We start from the raw sequence: 15,794 nt of genomic DNA, 5'->3' as shown, positions 1-15,794 counted from the left end.
GGTTGCCAGGCAACCGGCCCCGGAAGTCGCGGGAGGCGCGTCGCGTCCGCAGCGGGGCCGGCGAGCGGGTGGAAGATGGCGGAAGGCGGCGGCGCCCAGCCGTGCGAGCAGGACCGGAGGACCCCTGGGCCGCGGCCCCCGAGCGCGCGGGACTTGCAGGTGAGGCGAGCGGCGGCGGGGGACAGCGCGGATGGGTGCGTGTGGGAGGCCACCTGTGGCCTCGGCCGAGCCTGCCCCAGACCTCACCTGGGGACAGAATTGGGACTCCGGCACAGGTGCCGCGGATCTCCCCAGGGCGGCGCATCGCACCGTGGTGTTGGTGGAAACGAGTGCCCGAGCCCGACTATGGTCCTGCGGCCGCGTTTCCCCTCCTCCCTATTTGCAATGTAAGAAGCAGCTGTGCCTTTAGAATGGCCTTTTGTGGGGTGCACTGAATGGTTCACGGGTGGATGCTTCCTGCAGGAGACTTACTGCTGAAGCTTTACTGTGGCTTGGGGACATCAGCGATCACTTAAGAAGTCAACGTGTATGCGTGTTTGATCTTGCCTTGGCTGCTGTTTCTGTCTTCATTACTTTAATATAAAAATGGTTCCTTTTTATCAGATAGCTTTTACCTTTTAAAGGGGTGAACTAGAGTATTTCATCCTATGGCTGCACAGCCTAGTTGTGCAAGCTACAGTCTATAAAACATTGTACATAAGAAACGAGGAGATAAAACTTTATAATGTTAGAGTACACTGACATTTTTTTAGCCAAATACAAGTGCACCAAATCTTTATCAGATGCTTAATAATACTTGGCTCAGTTTAGCCTTTTTTTCTGTCTCCTTATGTAAGATGATGGATAAAATTTAACAAGTAAACATCTATAAGGAGCCATAATTAAAAATAAATGACTCTGAATCCACAAGCCTTTGTTGAAAAGTTCTATTACTTTATAGTCACACCTTCATTCTCCTTCTTTGAGCAAACATGTGTTGACCACCTGCGTGTAACATACCGCTAAGCTCTGGGGAATGCAGAGATAAATGGAACATCAAATCCACAGCTGGTATGGACACTAGAAGGGGATAGAAGTGTAAAAGACATTTCTACCTATTTTTTGCAGAAATAAGATATGACTATTATTTAACATAACATTTTAAGATGGAGTATGATTGAGTGCCAAAATAAGCAGTGCATAAAATGAGGAATTTGGAGAAAGGAAAGCTCAGTGTTAGGTTAGGAGATGAACACAGTGTGGAGTAGTTCCGTTGCCCATAAGTCAATTCAGTGGTAGTAAACAGAATCAAGGAATAGGAAACCATCATCTACCTCATCTTTTCTGTTGTGGACTGCCAGCACTAAGAGGCAGCATGGGATGTTGGGGAAAAATGGAGTTTCTGGTCAGAGCAACTTCAGTTTGCGTTTTGGTCCTGCCACTTAGTAGCCGTGTGAATATGGAGAAATGTCTTAACCTCTTTGATCCTCAGTGTCTTTATTCGTAAACTAGGGGTGATGGTGGTGGTGTCAAGAATGAAATAAAGTAACGTCTATAAAGTGCCTGTGCACAACTCCATATTATCCTGGCTCAGTACTTGCTTGGTAAATATTTGGTTCCTTTCCCCTTAAAGGAGAAAAATACTGTAACTTTTGCTGGTTAGTCCATTCTAATGCCATTAAAGTTAAAACTATGTAACTTAATATCCTTTCTCTAATTTAAATACATTTTTTCTTTTTATGTGAAAAGGGAGAATAGTTTGGTTAATGACCACCTGATACTTAACAAATTTACAGGCTTAACCCAATGGAGTATAGGATTAATTGTTGGAGATATTCAGGCAGATGTTGCTAATTGTGAGAATGCCTTTCTTTCCACCATAAATGAGAAGATAGAGATTTTTTTCATCTACTTTCTGGTAGGTAGGTTGGTAGGTAGATAACTGATTTTTTTTATGAATGTGAGTTGGTGTATCAAATATACTAAGTATTGATAATCTTTCCTTTAGAATTTAATAAGAATGTGAAGAACTTGCAAAGAAAGCTGAAAACAACCAAAGTGATGACGTATGAAGAAATAGAGTATGTATCAAAGGTTTAAAAGAATTGAATAATGTTCTTCTCCCCAACTAGTTTCGTGGATATTGAGTATTTTTGGATTATCTTGTTATTGTTTAATCTAGCCATGTTTATTTGAAGAGTTACCTGGTTAGTGCAGTTTTCAGTAGATACTGCTTACTTTGAGCTTACTGGCAGCTTGCTCTGAGTCTGTCACGGTATTATAAAGGGTGATGTGTTACTAATTGGAACAGGCAAAAGTACTCTCACGTACATATGTCTTAGCTGCCATTGCAGTGTAGGATTTATTGAGCCCAATCAGGAGAGATGGATAGTTCTCTTCCAGAAAGCCTCCTTGTACCAGGAGCCTCAGAGTTACAAACTGCAGAAATCTCCTGTGGATATCAAACCAAGAGTAGATCTTAGCTCCCTCCATCCCCCCAGTTGGGAACCATTTAGTGGGAAAGTTTGGGGAGGGATTGTTCCTGACAACACTAACCCTAATCCTCTTGGATATCCATATACCCTGTCATTGGTTCTCAATTTTAGTGTGCATCAGAATCACCTGGAAGGCTTGTGAAAGCTAAGAGTGCTGGGCCCTACCCCAGAGTTTCTGATTCATTAGATCTAGGGTGGGGCTTGAGCATCTGCATTTTTCAGAGTTCCTTGGGTGATGGTGATATTGCTATGGTGTATAAAAAACCCTCTTTATACCTTCTGGAAGTTGTCACTCTAAGACTGAGAATTCCAGTACTTTAATCTTTTGCTATAAACTTGATTTCCTCACTCTCAATGACTTTGCCTTCAGGTTTCTTTTCACATTCTTCACATTTCGAATTCTGGAGAAGAGATTATCAAAGTTTACATACTTTATTCTCTCTGTGTAATTGAAATATCTTCGTAATCTAATTGTTTAGCTTGTGGAACACGCTGTCATAATCATTCACAATGCATCATTACTTCGCAATGCACGTATTTTTATCTCTTTGACTGAGATTTTGTTGTCCTGTTGGTTTTGACCAGTACTTTAGTTTGTTTTGAGGGTTTAAATAATCATTTCCTCTTCTGGTGTGGTGGCATTTGCTATGACAAATAATATACGTTAAGTTTCTTGGGGCCAGCCTGGTGGTGTAGTGGTTAAATTTGGATCCTCGGCGTGGACCTACACCACTCGTCAAGACATGCTGTGGCAGCATCCCACGTACAAAATAGAGGAAAATAGGCACATGTTAGCTCAGGGCCAGTATTCTTCAAGCAAAAAGAGGAAGATTGGAAACAGGTGCTAGCTCAGGGCCAATCTTTCTTATAAAAAAAAAAAAATTCTTTATAGTATTTACTAATGGACTTATGCCATATGGTGCTATAGGGACATCGTGAGTCCTGGCATTAATTCCCTCTAAATATCATTCATTTTCCTTTAAGTTAAGGATGTAGCATTAGTAACCAGGATGTTTCAGCTAGGTGGACTCCCTGCTCTAATATAATTTTCTCCATATTCCTAAATATCCCTATATTATATTTCTATGTATATATATTCCTATGTATTCCATAGTTAATATTCCACATTCCATGGAGTCAAAGGCATTCTTTGCCTTATTTGTTTATTTCACAGAAGAAAATTATTATTTGATTGACAGTTTATTCAAATCTTCTTAAAGCGAAAAATAAGGTATAGGGGCTGGCCCAGTGGTGTAATGGTTAAGTTCGCCAGCTCCGCTTTGGCAGCCCGCGGTTTACAGGTTCAGATCCCAGCACGGACCTAGCACTGCTCATCAAGCTACACTGTGGCGGCATCCCACGTAAAATAGAGGAAGATTGCCACAGGTGTTAGCTCAGCAACAATCTTCCTGAAGCAAAAAGAGGAAGATTGGCAACAGCTGTTAGCTCAGAGCCAATCTTCCTCACACACACACAAAATAAGTTATAAAACTGTATAGCAAATATCTCAATTTTAAAATCTGTAACTTTATTCTATCTATATCTCTATCATTCATGTTCTGTTATAGTCTATGTAATTCAATGTGAATTTGTTGGCTGCCTATTAAGTATGTTGGAAACAATTTGGAAACCTAACATACAAGAGGGGGGATAAAATAATAAGAAAAGTATACAGGTAATGACAATATAATGTTTAATATAAATGTCAATAATAGGATAGGCCATCCTATGAGGATTTAGAAAAGAAATATCATTTAACTAAGAAAATAAGGTTTTGTGAAGGATGGCTGAAATGGGCCTTTGAAATACAGGTAGCATTTCCATTGGTGGGACTAGGAATCACGTAAAATTCATAGAGCTGAAATATAATCAGCTCCAGAGGAAATCCCTAAAGGAATAGTGCTGTGAAGAGATTACAGGGAGGTAAAATTTCTGAAAACTTCAAACCCAAGTGGTCAGCCAGAGTGTCTGTCTGTCTGTCTGTCTCTCTCTGTCTCTTCTCCCTCATTTGTTTTGTTTTTTTGTCTTTTGGACGGGACAAGGTGGGAAAAGACCATACAAGATAAATAGATAACACTGCAGGAAGCAAAGAAATCTTGGGGAAAATGAAACACTGATGTAATCATTGCTAAACATCTTCCAATAATATCTTCTAGTAATGGACTACTTTCCTTGTGCTTCACATACATTATGTAATCCGTAAAATGACCCTCTAAGGTAATTTTTTGTGTGTGGACATTTAAAGGGAACTAAGGCTCAGAGAAGTTAAAAAATTTGCCTGTCACACAAGAGCCTAAGTTAGGGTTTTAATTCAGTTCTTCTGGATTACAAAACACTTTTATAATTAGGATTTCTAGCAAAATTGCCATGTTAGAAATACGAAAGTTGATGTACGTGTATAGGGGGTGGAGTAGGGGTAAAAAAATTAGATAAAAATAAAGCTTTTCATTTTTGTTTTCTTGTGTGTATATTTTAAAAGTTGAGTAATACAATCATGAAAGAATTAACTTTTCCCCCATTCTCTATTCTTCTTTTCCTATTGAGGAAAATTGTGGAGGTTGTTTTCATATCCCTTGTGTTTCTGGAAGGAGCACTTTATCTGGGTTTTTTCTTTTTCTTCTTTCCAAAAGATTTCCCAAAGATTATAGTCATGCCAATTATAAATTGAATAGTCACAGGGGCTTCAAGGACAGTTTTTGAGTTTTTGGCACCCAAAGATGTCAAAAGTGGGAACAAAATAACTTAATGCTGAAATATTTGAGTAACTTCTTAAAATTCCCATTTCAAGAACTATGTTTTGTTTATTTCATTTTGAAGATATCCAGCTTCATATCTATAATGCGTAATTTGGTAATATTCCTTTCTTAAGTTATAAATGATATATATAATTCACTTTCTTTTACTTTTCAGAAGCTTATTACCTTAAACTTGATGAAATTTATATGTCTGGTAGACTTTTTTAGATAGAATAATTTTGAAATTGTTTTATGTGCTTGGATTTTGAAAACTTGAACAGCTAAATGAAATAGTTTTATGAGATCTGACGAGAGCAAACATTAGTGGGAAACATCTTCGAGTATTTTTATAAGAATTGTGATTCCACCTTGGAAAATGATCTGTTACCAAATTCAGTTTTTGAAACTGTTGAATAGTTAATTAAAAATAATTAAATAATTATTGTAGCTTTGATTTATTCTAGTATATGTGGCATTTTGGTTAGTTTTATAAAACGAGAGATGCACTGGTTTCATTTTGAAAGAGAGTCATCTTTTGAAGCAGCAGCCTTCATTTTTCATTAGAAGTCTTAACTACTCAGTTGCAAGTTCATGTTCTACTCGTAACTTCTAGCTGTGTAGAAAAGTTTACTTCTAGTGTTAATACTTTATAACAAATCTGTTATTTTATAGTTGGCCTTGGCAGAATTATATGAAGATGAAGTGAAATGCAAGTCTTCCAAATCTGATAGACCTAAAGCTGCCATCTTTAAAAGCCCGCGAACACCACCTCAAAGGTGAGTTTTGTTTTGTTTTTGTTTTTGAAAATTGTATCCCTTTTTAGTTCACTAATCTCAAATTATTTTAAATGGCCTTGGGAATTTTTTTAAAAACTGTAATTTCTTAGATATTATTTAGGTGTTATTTCTAAAACTGTGGTCAGAAAGCTAGAGGAAACTCATGGAAAAGTTATCTTGCATACCTAATATTTTGGTAGACATCATATAATTATATATTGAAGAGTATTTTTCTTGGGCACAGTGGTTCTTTTTTGAGTCATAGGATTCATTGAGGATCTGATAAAAGCTACAGCCCCTCTCCCCCAAAACGTTTATGTTCAATTTTGTCAATCATTTTTAACAGTTTCTTTGTTTCTTAAAACACACATCCATGGAGCCCCCATGTGTCTTTTGTCCTCCATTTAAGAATCTATAACTTTGGGAATCTGTCTATGCTTCTGTTGGATGATGACCCATCTAATAAGCAATCTCCTAGGTAGTGTTGCTGTTAAAATCCCTGAATTATTATAAAAACCAACTGTGAAGATTTAAGAAGTGACGGCCACATATATTTTATTGCCATGAGTTTTCTTGTTTCCAGGAATATTTTCGTTAATGTCTTTTTAGCACTGCATATGTCATTATTGAGGAGAAACTTGAATTTTCCCAATATATTTCATTCTCGCAGTCTGTTATTTTACCAAAACTTGAAAAATTCACTAGAAATTCTTTTTTGTTTGTTTTTTTGTCACTACTTCACATCTTTTCTTTCTGTAGAGGAGATAAAAATGACATATCTTTCTGGAGAATGAGAAGAAAGAATAATATTATAATTTTCCGTGAGCTTTTTATTTTACAAATTTTCAAATCCGTAGATAACCAGAAGCTTAGTACAATGAATGCTGTATATGCTTCAGCTACTTGAAAGTAAATAGCAGCTGTCATAACACTTCACCCCTAAATACATTAGCGTGCGTCCCCTAAGAAGAAGCTCCCGCTCCTTTATAACCTTGATAACATATCCCACCTTAGAACATGAACAGTAGTTTCGTGGAATCATTTACTATGTAGTCCATAGACAGAGATCTCTTAGAACAGTTTTTGGATTTAGGATACAGCCAAGGGCCAGGAATTCTGTTTAATTATGCCTGTTCTGAATCTGAATCCAGAGCATTCTCTCCACCTTTTTGTTGTTTGCTTTTAGCTCTTCTGTATAATCTAAAATTTAGTACATTGACTTTTTTGGAGAGTCCAGATCAGGTGTCTTGTAAAATGTCCCACATTCAAGATCATTATTTTTTCATGATTAGATTCTTGTTAAACTTGTTTTTCAAGAATACTAGTAAGTGATACTGTCTGTTATTTATTATGTCACATCAGGAGCCATATAATTTCAGGTTTTCTCACTATTGATGATATTCACTTGGTTAAGTTGCTGACCACCACATCACTCGATTGTAAGGTACAGTTTTTCCTTTGTAATCTGCAAGTTGTTATCTTGGCACTATTTGAATAGCCTATTCTTTCATTGAGTTTTTTTGGGTTTTTTTTGTTTTTGAGAAAGATTAGCCCTGAGCTAACTGCTGCCAATCCTCCTCTTTTGGTGAGGAAGATTGGCCCTGAGCTAACCTCTGTGCCCATCTTCCTCTACTTTATATGTGGGACGCCTACCACAGCATGGCTTGGCAAGCGATGCCATGTCTGCACCCGGGATCCAAACGGGTGAACCCCAGGCTGCCGAAGTGGAACGTGCACACTTAACCGCTGCTCCACCTGGCCGGCCCCTCATTTAGTTTTTATTTGACTTATATGTGTATCTTTACATACATATGTGTGTGTATATATATACATACATATATTAATATATATACAGTTATGCGCCACATGACGTTTTGATCAACAGTGGGCTGCATAATACAGTGGTCCCATAAGATCAGTACCACAGAGCCTGGATGTGTAGCAGGCTATACCTTCCAGATTTGTGTAAGTACACTCTGTGATGTTCTCACGACGGAATCGCCTGAAAGACGCATTTCTCAGAATGTATCCCTGTCATTAGGCGACGCATGATTGTATATATGTTATACATTCTAACTGCTTCCTTAATTTATGCATTCTCCAAAGTTTTGAAAATACTTAAAATATGTATGTACCGAAGTTTTGCTGATTAACTATTTGGCCGCTGTTTCCCCAATTTGAGCACATTTTAAATGAGTTAATCTGTTCACGATATAACAAGTCAAAATATTTGACTCCTTTGACTTCTTATAATAAGATTAGTGTATTAATATTTTCCTTGGTATCCAAATGTAATAATTAAGATATTTTAATCAATAGTTTTTTCTTTTTAATTTATGCTATCTGAAACAATGTTGCCTTCAATAGTTATAATTTGATAATGCAGTTTTTAGGACTTTGTGCCTCAGATTTGATCTCTGGAATTATTTACATATCTAAAAGGAGGAGCTGCCTTAAATGATACTGGTTGAGGCTTAAGCTGTGTTTGATCTGCTTAAAATACAATGTGAAGCAAATTATTGGTCATCTTTTTCTTTGTGAAGTATGATGTTTTCTGATACCTTGTATACGGTTTGTTTGATTTCATATTTGATATTGATGCTTACCTGGTTTCATTGCGTGTCTGCTGCTTTGTTTGGTACAGAAAACAGTGCTTATTTTCTTGGTCCACCTTCTTGGGCAGTATCAGATATCAAAACATTTATCTGCCCATTGTCATTTTAAGCCAATAAATTTTTGCTATCTGAAAGCCTAGACATAATGTGGTCTGTGTTTTTAATTTACAGAGGAGGAACAGAATCTACAGAAAAACTCTCAAAAGATAGCCTGATACCTGCTTTAATGTTCATCCAAAAAAGGTTATTTATCACAAATAGAACTTAATTTGTCACCTTGTTCAGAAATGTGAGAACTTAAAAAAAATGTGCTCTACAAGTCATTAGATAGTAATGTTTTGGGAATACTATTCCAAATACTATCTCATTTAATTATGAGATTAAAGTGTGTAAGATGTCTAGCTCAGTGTTGGTACTTCGTTGGCCCTTAAAAGAGTATTAGGATGGAGATAAGCACAGAAAACAAGGGACAAAGTTCTAGGAACAAACAGGCACACAGGAAGAATTAATAAAAGCAACAAGAGGGACCAGAAAAGGAACCAGCAGAACGGTAGTAGAAAAACAATTTGCCTAGTGGCAGATAATTTTGGACAGGTGGAGCTCTGCCGGGGCGTGCTTCCTCGATCTGGCACCTGTGCAGTCACACAGAGCCCCACACTTAACAGGCCTCGTGTTTGGTTTAATGCTTTGCTGTTACTGTCTTGAAATTCTTAATAAATTGTGAACAAGGAGACTCGCTTTCATTGGGCACTGGGCCCTACAAAGGATGCAGCCAGTTCCGGATACAGCCGCATCATGTACAGCCTTGAAGGCCAGGGAGAGTTATGTTTTTATAGAAGGCAGTGTAAAGCCAGTATATGTTTTTGAATTCAAATTATGATAAGCACTATAATATAATGATAAAAGCTTTGATTCTAAAGATAGACACTCCTCAGTTCTATTTTTTTTTTCTGTGTAGTCTAATAAGCTTTTGCCAATGGACAAATCTTTAAAATTCCCTAAGCTCAGTTTCTTATCTGTAAAATGAGGAAAATACCATTGTTATGAGGATTAAATGAGCACATAGTTAACCCTTGATAAATGTTAGCCATTATTATTATTTACTTTTAGGAAAATAGGAGTGGCGATACAATATAAAATTAATAGTGATGGGGAGAACAGGATAAGGAGACAAAGAAATCAAGAAGAAAACAATTGCAGGAATGTGGTAATAAAATTTTGGATTAGGGTGGTATCAATAGAATGGAGGAGAAGGGGTGAAATCAATGTGGGATAATTTTAAAGAATTTACTGTAGAAACTCGATGACATGAGCTATAGGGAGTAAGTGACTGAAAAGAGAAAACTTCAAGGCTCTTAATCTGTGATACAAGGAAAGATGTGATTGTTATGGGAAGATTTATGTGGGAACATAGGTTTAGTTTTGGAAAACACGAACTTAATTCAAGTAGGTGCTTTTAGAAACAGCACTGAACCATAAGTAAGAGGGTGCTAAAAACGTGTTTGAGAGTCATCTGTGTAGGGGAGGTTGCTATTTACATGAGTGGACAAATATTTTGATGATGAGATGATTTTAAATAGAGAATGAGAGTCAAGGATATAGGCATACTTAATTATGAAAGAGGAGAAACGGATGGATTGTGGATCTAAATATAAAAGGAAAACAATAAAACTTCTAGAAGAAAATAGAGTATCTTCATGACCCTGAGGTAGGCAAAGATTTCTTAAACACGTAATAAAAAGCATTAACCACAAAGGAGGTGGTAGATCTTTTCCTGTGTGGTTTTCCAGTAGTGTTTCTCCCTAAGACTGAGATAAAAAGGAGGTGTATAGTTGTACCTTGGCAGACTAGAGATGTGGGACAGGGAGCCAAGGAGCTACAAAAGGAGATAGCTGCAGCGGGAGCTTTGCTTTTCTCTTTTCTTTCCTTTCACTCCTCTTCCCCTTCCTCCCTTTTTTCCTTTCCCTTTCTCTACCTTTCTCATAGCTGCCTGAAATCATCTGCTTGTCTTAAGAGTCAGCTGTGGCAGTTTTAGGCCTTGCTCACTATGCTGAGCCCTCTCACTAGAAGCTCGGCAGGAAGGCTTCCAGTGGCTCCTGCTCTGTGTAAACTCGGGCCTCAGTGTGCTTCCCCAGAGCACGAGCAGGATGGAGGCCGCCCCACCACCATCCCCGCCACACCACCATCCCCGCCCCACCACCATCCCCACCCCGCCCCCACCAGTTATGAGCTAGCCTCATGTTAGTGCAGTTGTGCTGGTGTCCACTTGTTCTCCAGGTGGGTTTTTCCTTCACTTGCAGTGAATTGAAAGCTGGTCTGCCTTTTCCTCTTTCTGTTCAGTTTTGCATATACTAATTTTGGAGAAAGTCTTGAAGGTGACCTCCATTCTTAGTCTCCAGTGCAGATATGATTTCCCCCTTTGTTTTGTTTTGTCACTCAGTTCAGTGCAAGTTTGGAACTGGATGGTCGTCTTATATTGGAAGTCTCCATGGTGATATTTCATTGGTTGTATTCTCTGATATTCTTAATTGAAAAAGATCTTGAAAGCTCACATGGGGTACTAATCTAGGGTAAAGGAAATTTTTATGTTTCCTGGGACCACTATGAAGTTGGAGTCAGTACAAATTAGTCACTACATACTTAATACACTGAAAAATTTGCCTAGTCTATAAATTATTTACATTTAACACAGGGGGTTACAATTTTTCAATCCAAAAATCTCTGAGGAGTAAACCCTCTATGCCTGGATTTAGATGTTTACGTGATCAAATCTACAGGTCTCTGCACTAATTAGGTCCCTACTGAGTGTGGATTCCTCAAGGGAAGAGACCTAGCTTCCGCTGTCAATACTGCTTTTCCCCACCACACCAAAAGCGCTTAAGCTGGGAAAGAGATGCATCTGACAAGCAGTTACAGAGGGTGAGGGAGGAAGAAACAAGCCAGATGCTGAGCTTGCTACCAGAATCTCCACAAACTCCACGAGAAAGTGGGTGGAATATTTACTGCGTAATACCTTAATCCCACTTTTAAAATTAAATGTTTCCACAGAAGTCAGTCTTTTTAAATAAAAGTTAATCTTAAGACTGTGTGGCTTTTTAAAGTAGTTTTTGTCTGTAGTCTAAGTTTTTATTCATGAGCTATAATGTTTAAAGGTTCTATTCAGGCGAACACGGATACAGTGGATTACATATAGTTCGACCTTCAACTGGGAAAATCGTGAATGAACTTTTCAAAGAGGCGAGGGAGCATGGCGCTGTCCCTCTGAATGAAGCCACAAGAGCTTCAGGTGATGACAAATCTAAGGTGAGTGCTAATTTTAAAACTGAGCATGCTATTTATATATTTAATCTCCTCTGTAGTTTTTTACATTCTTTGTAAACATTCTTTTTCTAACTGTATCTTTCTGTTTTAAATATTTGATTCATTTTTGTAAGATTGTATTCTTTCTATTAGTGATTGAAAGTTGAGGCAGTTTCTTACATTTCTATGCAATTTCTCTGTTTACCTGTTCATTTTGAAATAATTACAGACTCACAGGAATTTGCAAAAAGTATGCAGAGAGGTCCTGTGTACCTTTCCCCAATGGCTAATAATGTTCGTTTGCATCTTCCTTAATGGCCTGTGATGTTGGCCGTCTTTTCATGTGCTTATCTTTATTGCCGTCTTCAGTAAAATGTGTCTTCATGACTTTTGCCCATTTTCAACTTGAGTTGTTTGTTTTGTTACAAACAAAATTGTTTGAGAGTTCTCTATACGTTTTAATAGGTATGAATCTTTTGTCAGATATATGGTTTGCAAATATTTTCTCCTAGGCTTAGCCTGTCTTTTCACCTTCTAATCAAGGTTTTTCAACACAGCAAAGTTGTAAGTTTATCCCTTTTTTTTCTTTTATGGATTATGCTTTTGGTGTCTTGTCTAGGAACTCTTCACCTACCTAACTATAGGTCCCAAAGATTTTCTCCTATGTTATATAGAAAAGTTTTATAGTTTTATATTTTATGTTTAAACCTATGGTACATTTTGAGTTAATTTTACGTCAAGGTTCATTATTCTACTTATGGATGTCTAATTGCTTCATTATTGTTGAAAAGGCTCACCTTCCTCTATTGAACTGCCTTTGTACCTTCTTAAATGTCTATAAAACTTTTATGTAGCTTTTCCATCTATCGACTGATACACTATTGGTATATTAAAGAAGATATCATGTGTCTTTTTGTGTATAATTGTCATATATTCTTACAATTAGCATTTCTCAACCGAGGTTTTCTAAACTACCACGTGGCCTCAAGGTGTCACAGTTGGGTAGGTTTCAGGTGTGCCTAGGCATGTGTCTTTCAAAAAAGCCTCTTGGTAATTGGGACAGTACATCTACTGTTGAGAACTGCTATTCTAAATGAAACATAAATTTTAGTTTTCATTTCATTATTTACCAATAGCTTGAAATTCTTTCTGTCAGGTCTAAGGTAATTTTAGTTCTTGCAAGTTCTCCAATTCTGTGAGAAAAATGTGGAATTGATATTATTTAGTCTGTAGGATAGAAGGCAATGTAATAATTAAAAGCTCACTCATAAGTGGTGATTTAAAGTGTGATATTTTTACTTCATAAGCTGTCCTACTGCCTGAAAAATAGACGACTTAGTGATTAGCATAGTAAAATAAAATGTGCAATCATAGTTTATTTGGTACAGTTGAATAAAAGGAAATTATAAGGTAAGTATAGAGCTTTTCTTCAGGGTAGTTTATACCCATTTATAAAATTCTTCCTTTACTCTGTGAAACTGTTATTTACTTCATGAAATATTATTTAAGCATTATAATTTGTATTATAAGACTTCTATTATAAGACTTATTTATAAGACTATAAAATATTAATGGTGGCTTTTTAAAGTCTGCTTATACTTCAAAATATATGTTTCAGTGTATAAATACATTTCTTAGTTTAAGGGTGGCCAAAGTTAATTCAGCTTGAGTTACTAATGTTTTTATGGGAAAAAACAGAATTTCTTGCTTGTGTATACTTATCTATAGCATGAGACTTTCATTTTAATATAAAATTTCCCTGGAAAGTGTAAACCAGTTTGGCTAATTACAGTTGATCTAGTTTTAAAATATATATCACATATTATCATAACACTTTGCTTAATAAAGTGGATTTTTCATCACTTGCTGTGTGCTTCAGTCCTTTACAGGTGGAGGATACCGATTGGGTAACTCCTTTTGTAAGCGGTCTGAGTACATCTATGGAGAAAATCAGCTGCAAGATGTAGGTACAGTAATCAAAATGACCAATTAGAGATATTTTCGTCTAGTTACTGTTGTTTGTTTTGAAATTAAAAATTGATAATGTAAATGTAATCTCTTTTTAAAACATTAATGTATAAGTTTTCAATCTTAAATTTTATATTTTGTATCTCAGTTGTGCCCTGCACTTATAGATATGTAATTATTTGTTGAAAGAACATATGAGTCACTGTCAAAATAAGCTTATATAGGGGCTGGCCCAGTGGCACAGTGGTTAAGTTCACACCTTCCACTTTGGCAGCCTAGGGTTTGCCATTTCGGATCCCGGGTGCAGACCTAGGCACCACTTGTCAAGCCATGCTGTAGGAGGCATCCCACATATAACGTGGAGGAAGTTGGGTACAGATTTTAGCTCCGGACCAGTCTTCCTCAGCAAAAAGAGGAGGATTGGCAGCAGATGTTACCTCAGGGCTAATCTTCCTCCAAAAACAAAAAGAAAGCTTATATATATGTTCCAATAATTATAAATGGTATACTGTCATAATATAGAATAAGCTGAGTTCTAAACATAGAAACACCTCAAGTGATTCTTTGTTTCTGTTGCCTTTTGAAATTTTGGAGTTACAGTGTCATTGTAAAAATGTATAGTTTAGCCCTGGAGCATCACTGGAAATTCTGTCTTGCCCGTTCGCATGAATATTTAAGCTCTGGCAGAGAATAACATGGGCACAGATGAAGAAGAAGGGTGGGTGTTGAGTGACAGCTGGGTGCTCTCATTGCCTTCGTTTTCTCAGTGAACTAGAAATAATTGTACTTCAAGGCCAGGGTCCAGCTGTGGGACTTTTGGTATTTCAGCCATTGTCAGTTTGTTATGCTAAATACAGATCTGCTAAGCAAACACACATGGTTTATGTCTTTATTTTAACTATGAATAAATAATAGTGCAAATAACTGCATATTTTAAATTAAGTAGATGGTTTAATATATTGTGAAATATCACATTTGAAACTTAAAGTGGTTTAATGCAGATGGATTCTTGCGTTTATCTTTTTTTCCTATGCTCACAAGGTTCAGATTTTGCTTAAACTGTGGAGCAATGGTTTCAGCTTAGATGATGGAGAATTGAGACCTTACAGTGACCCAACAAATGCTCAATTTCTGGAGTCTGTTAAGAGAGGGTAAGATGTATTATTTGTATTTTATTGGCTACTTTAGGTGGGGCTTTTTTTTTTTTTTTTTTTACAGATGCTGTTCAGTAGTGAATGTACTACGGGTTTGTAAGAGTTAGATACTGGAATATATTATGTAAGTGATTGCCGGGGGAAGGGCATTTTTAAGTATATAAAGGATAAATTGCTATTTGTGAGTCACTGGATCTTGGGGGGAGAGACAGTGACACTGGTCCCCTTTTAAAGTCTGATGAAGCTCTTCTCCCAATTCCGAGAAGAAACATCTCAATGTCATAAATCAGTGAATTGATTAGCATGTAGCTACCCATCCGCTAAGCCACTGTCCTGCTTACTGTTGACAGGGTGACTCTCATTGCATGTATGCCTGAAATTCAGCAACTTATATTAGCAGTCTTTTAAAGTGGCATTACTGCTGGCAGAAGATTTTGAAAGGTTAGTTTGAAGTTCTACTTTGTGAAAGTAAACCAGGTATACAGTGCTCTGACCCATCTAAAGAACGTCGTTACTCACCAGGCCTTCTTGCTAAAGGATGAGGAACCAAGTCATTTTGCTATGATTATAAAGGCTTTTCTGCTTCTGCTTTCACTAGCTGACAGCGTGATCATTCCTAAGTGGAAATACAACTTAAGACATAAGTTGGTGATGAACTGGGAGGTTTAAGTAGCAGTGAAGGGCCTGGAGTAGGATGTTATGCTCCATGCAGGAACTGAAGGTGGCGCTTTTCCAAGTGATAAAATATGTCCAAGGAGAGTGGCTGAAGTGG

At 37.2% G+C, this 15,794-nt stretch overlaps 1 protein-coding gene across 6 annotated transcripts in view; it reads left to right on the top strand.

The window, feature by feature from the left end:
* Window positions 1-15,794, top strand: part of UBXN2B (UBX domain protein 2B) — a 28,842-nt gene continuing 13,048 nt past the window's right edge. Inside the window, exons 1-8 of one of the 6 annotated variants that reach the window (XM_023648563.2) lie at window positions 19-159; window positions 1,988-2,060; window positions 5,882-5,985; window positions 7,365-7,429; window positions 8,772-8,843; window positions 11,753-11,903; window positions 13,780-13,863; window positions 14,910-15,019. In XM_023648563.2, coding sequence (XP_023504331.1) covers window positions 8,827-8,843; window positions 11,753-11,903; window positions 13,780-13,863; window positions 14,910-15,019 — 362 coding nt within the window. In that variant the 5' untranslated portion in view covers window positions 19-159; window positions 1,988-2,060; window positions 5,882-5,985; window positions 7,365-7,429; window positions 8,772-8,826. Of the gene's footprint in view, window positions 160-1,987; window positions 2,061-5,881; window positions 5,986-7,364; window positions 7,430-8,771; window positions 8,844-11,752; window positions 11,904-13,779; window positions 13,864-14,909; window positions 15,020-15,372; window positions 15,464-15,794 lie in introns of all 6 variants that reach the window. The other 5 variants (XM_023648564.2, XM_070221520.1, XR_011421278.1 and 2 more) reach the window with 5 other exon arrangements.

The sequence above is a fragment of the Equus caballus genome, chromosome 9 (genome assembly GCF_041296265.1).
Source record: "Equus caballus isolate H_3958 breed thoroughbred chromosome 9, TB-T2T, whole genome shotgun sequence".
NCBI lineage: Eukaryota > Metazoa > Chordata > Mammalia > Perissodactyla > Equidae > Equus > Equus caballus.
Note: the sequence above shows the minus strand (reverse complement) of the source record. Positions and strands in the feature narration are given on the sequence as shown.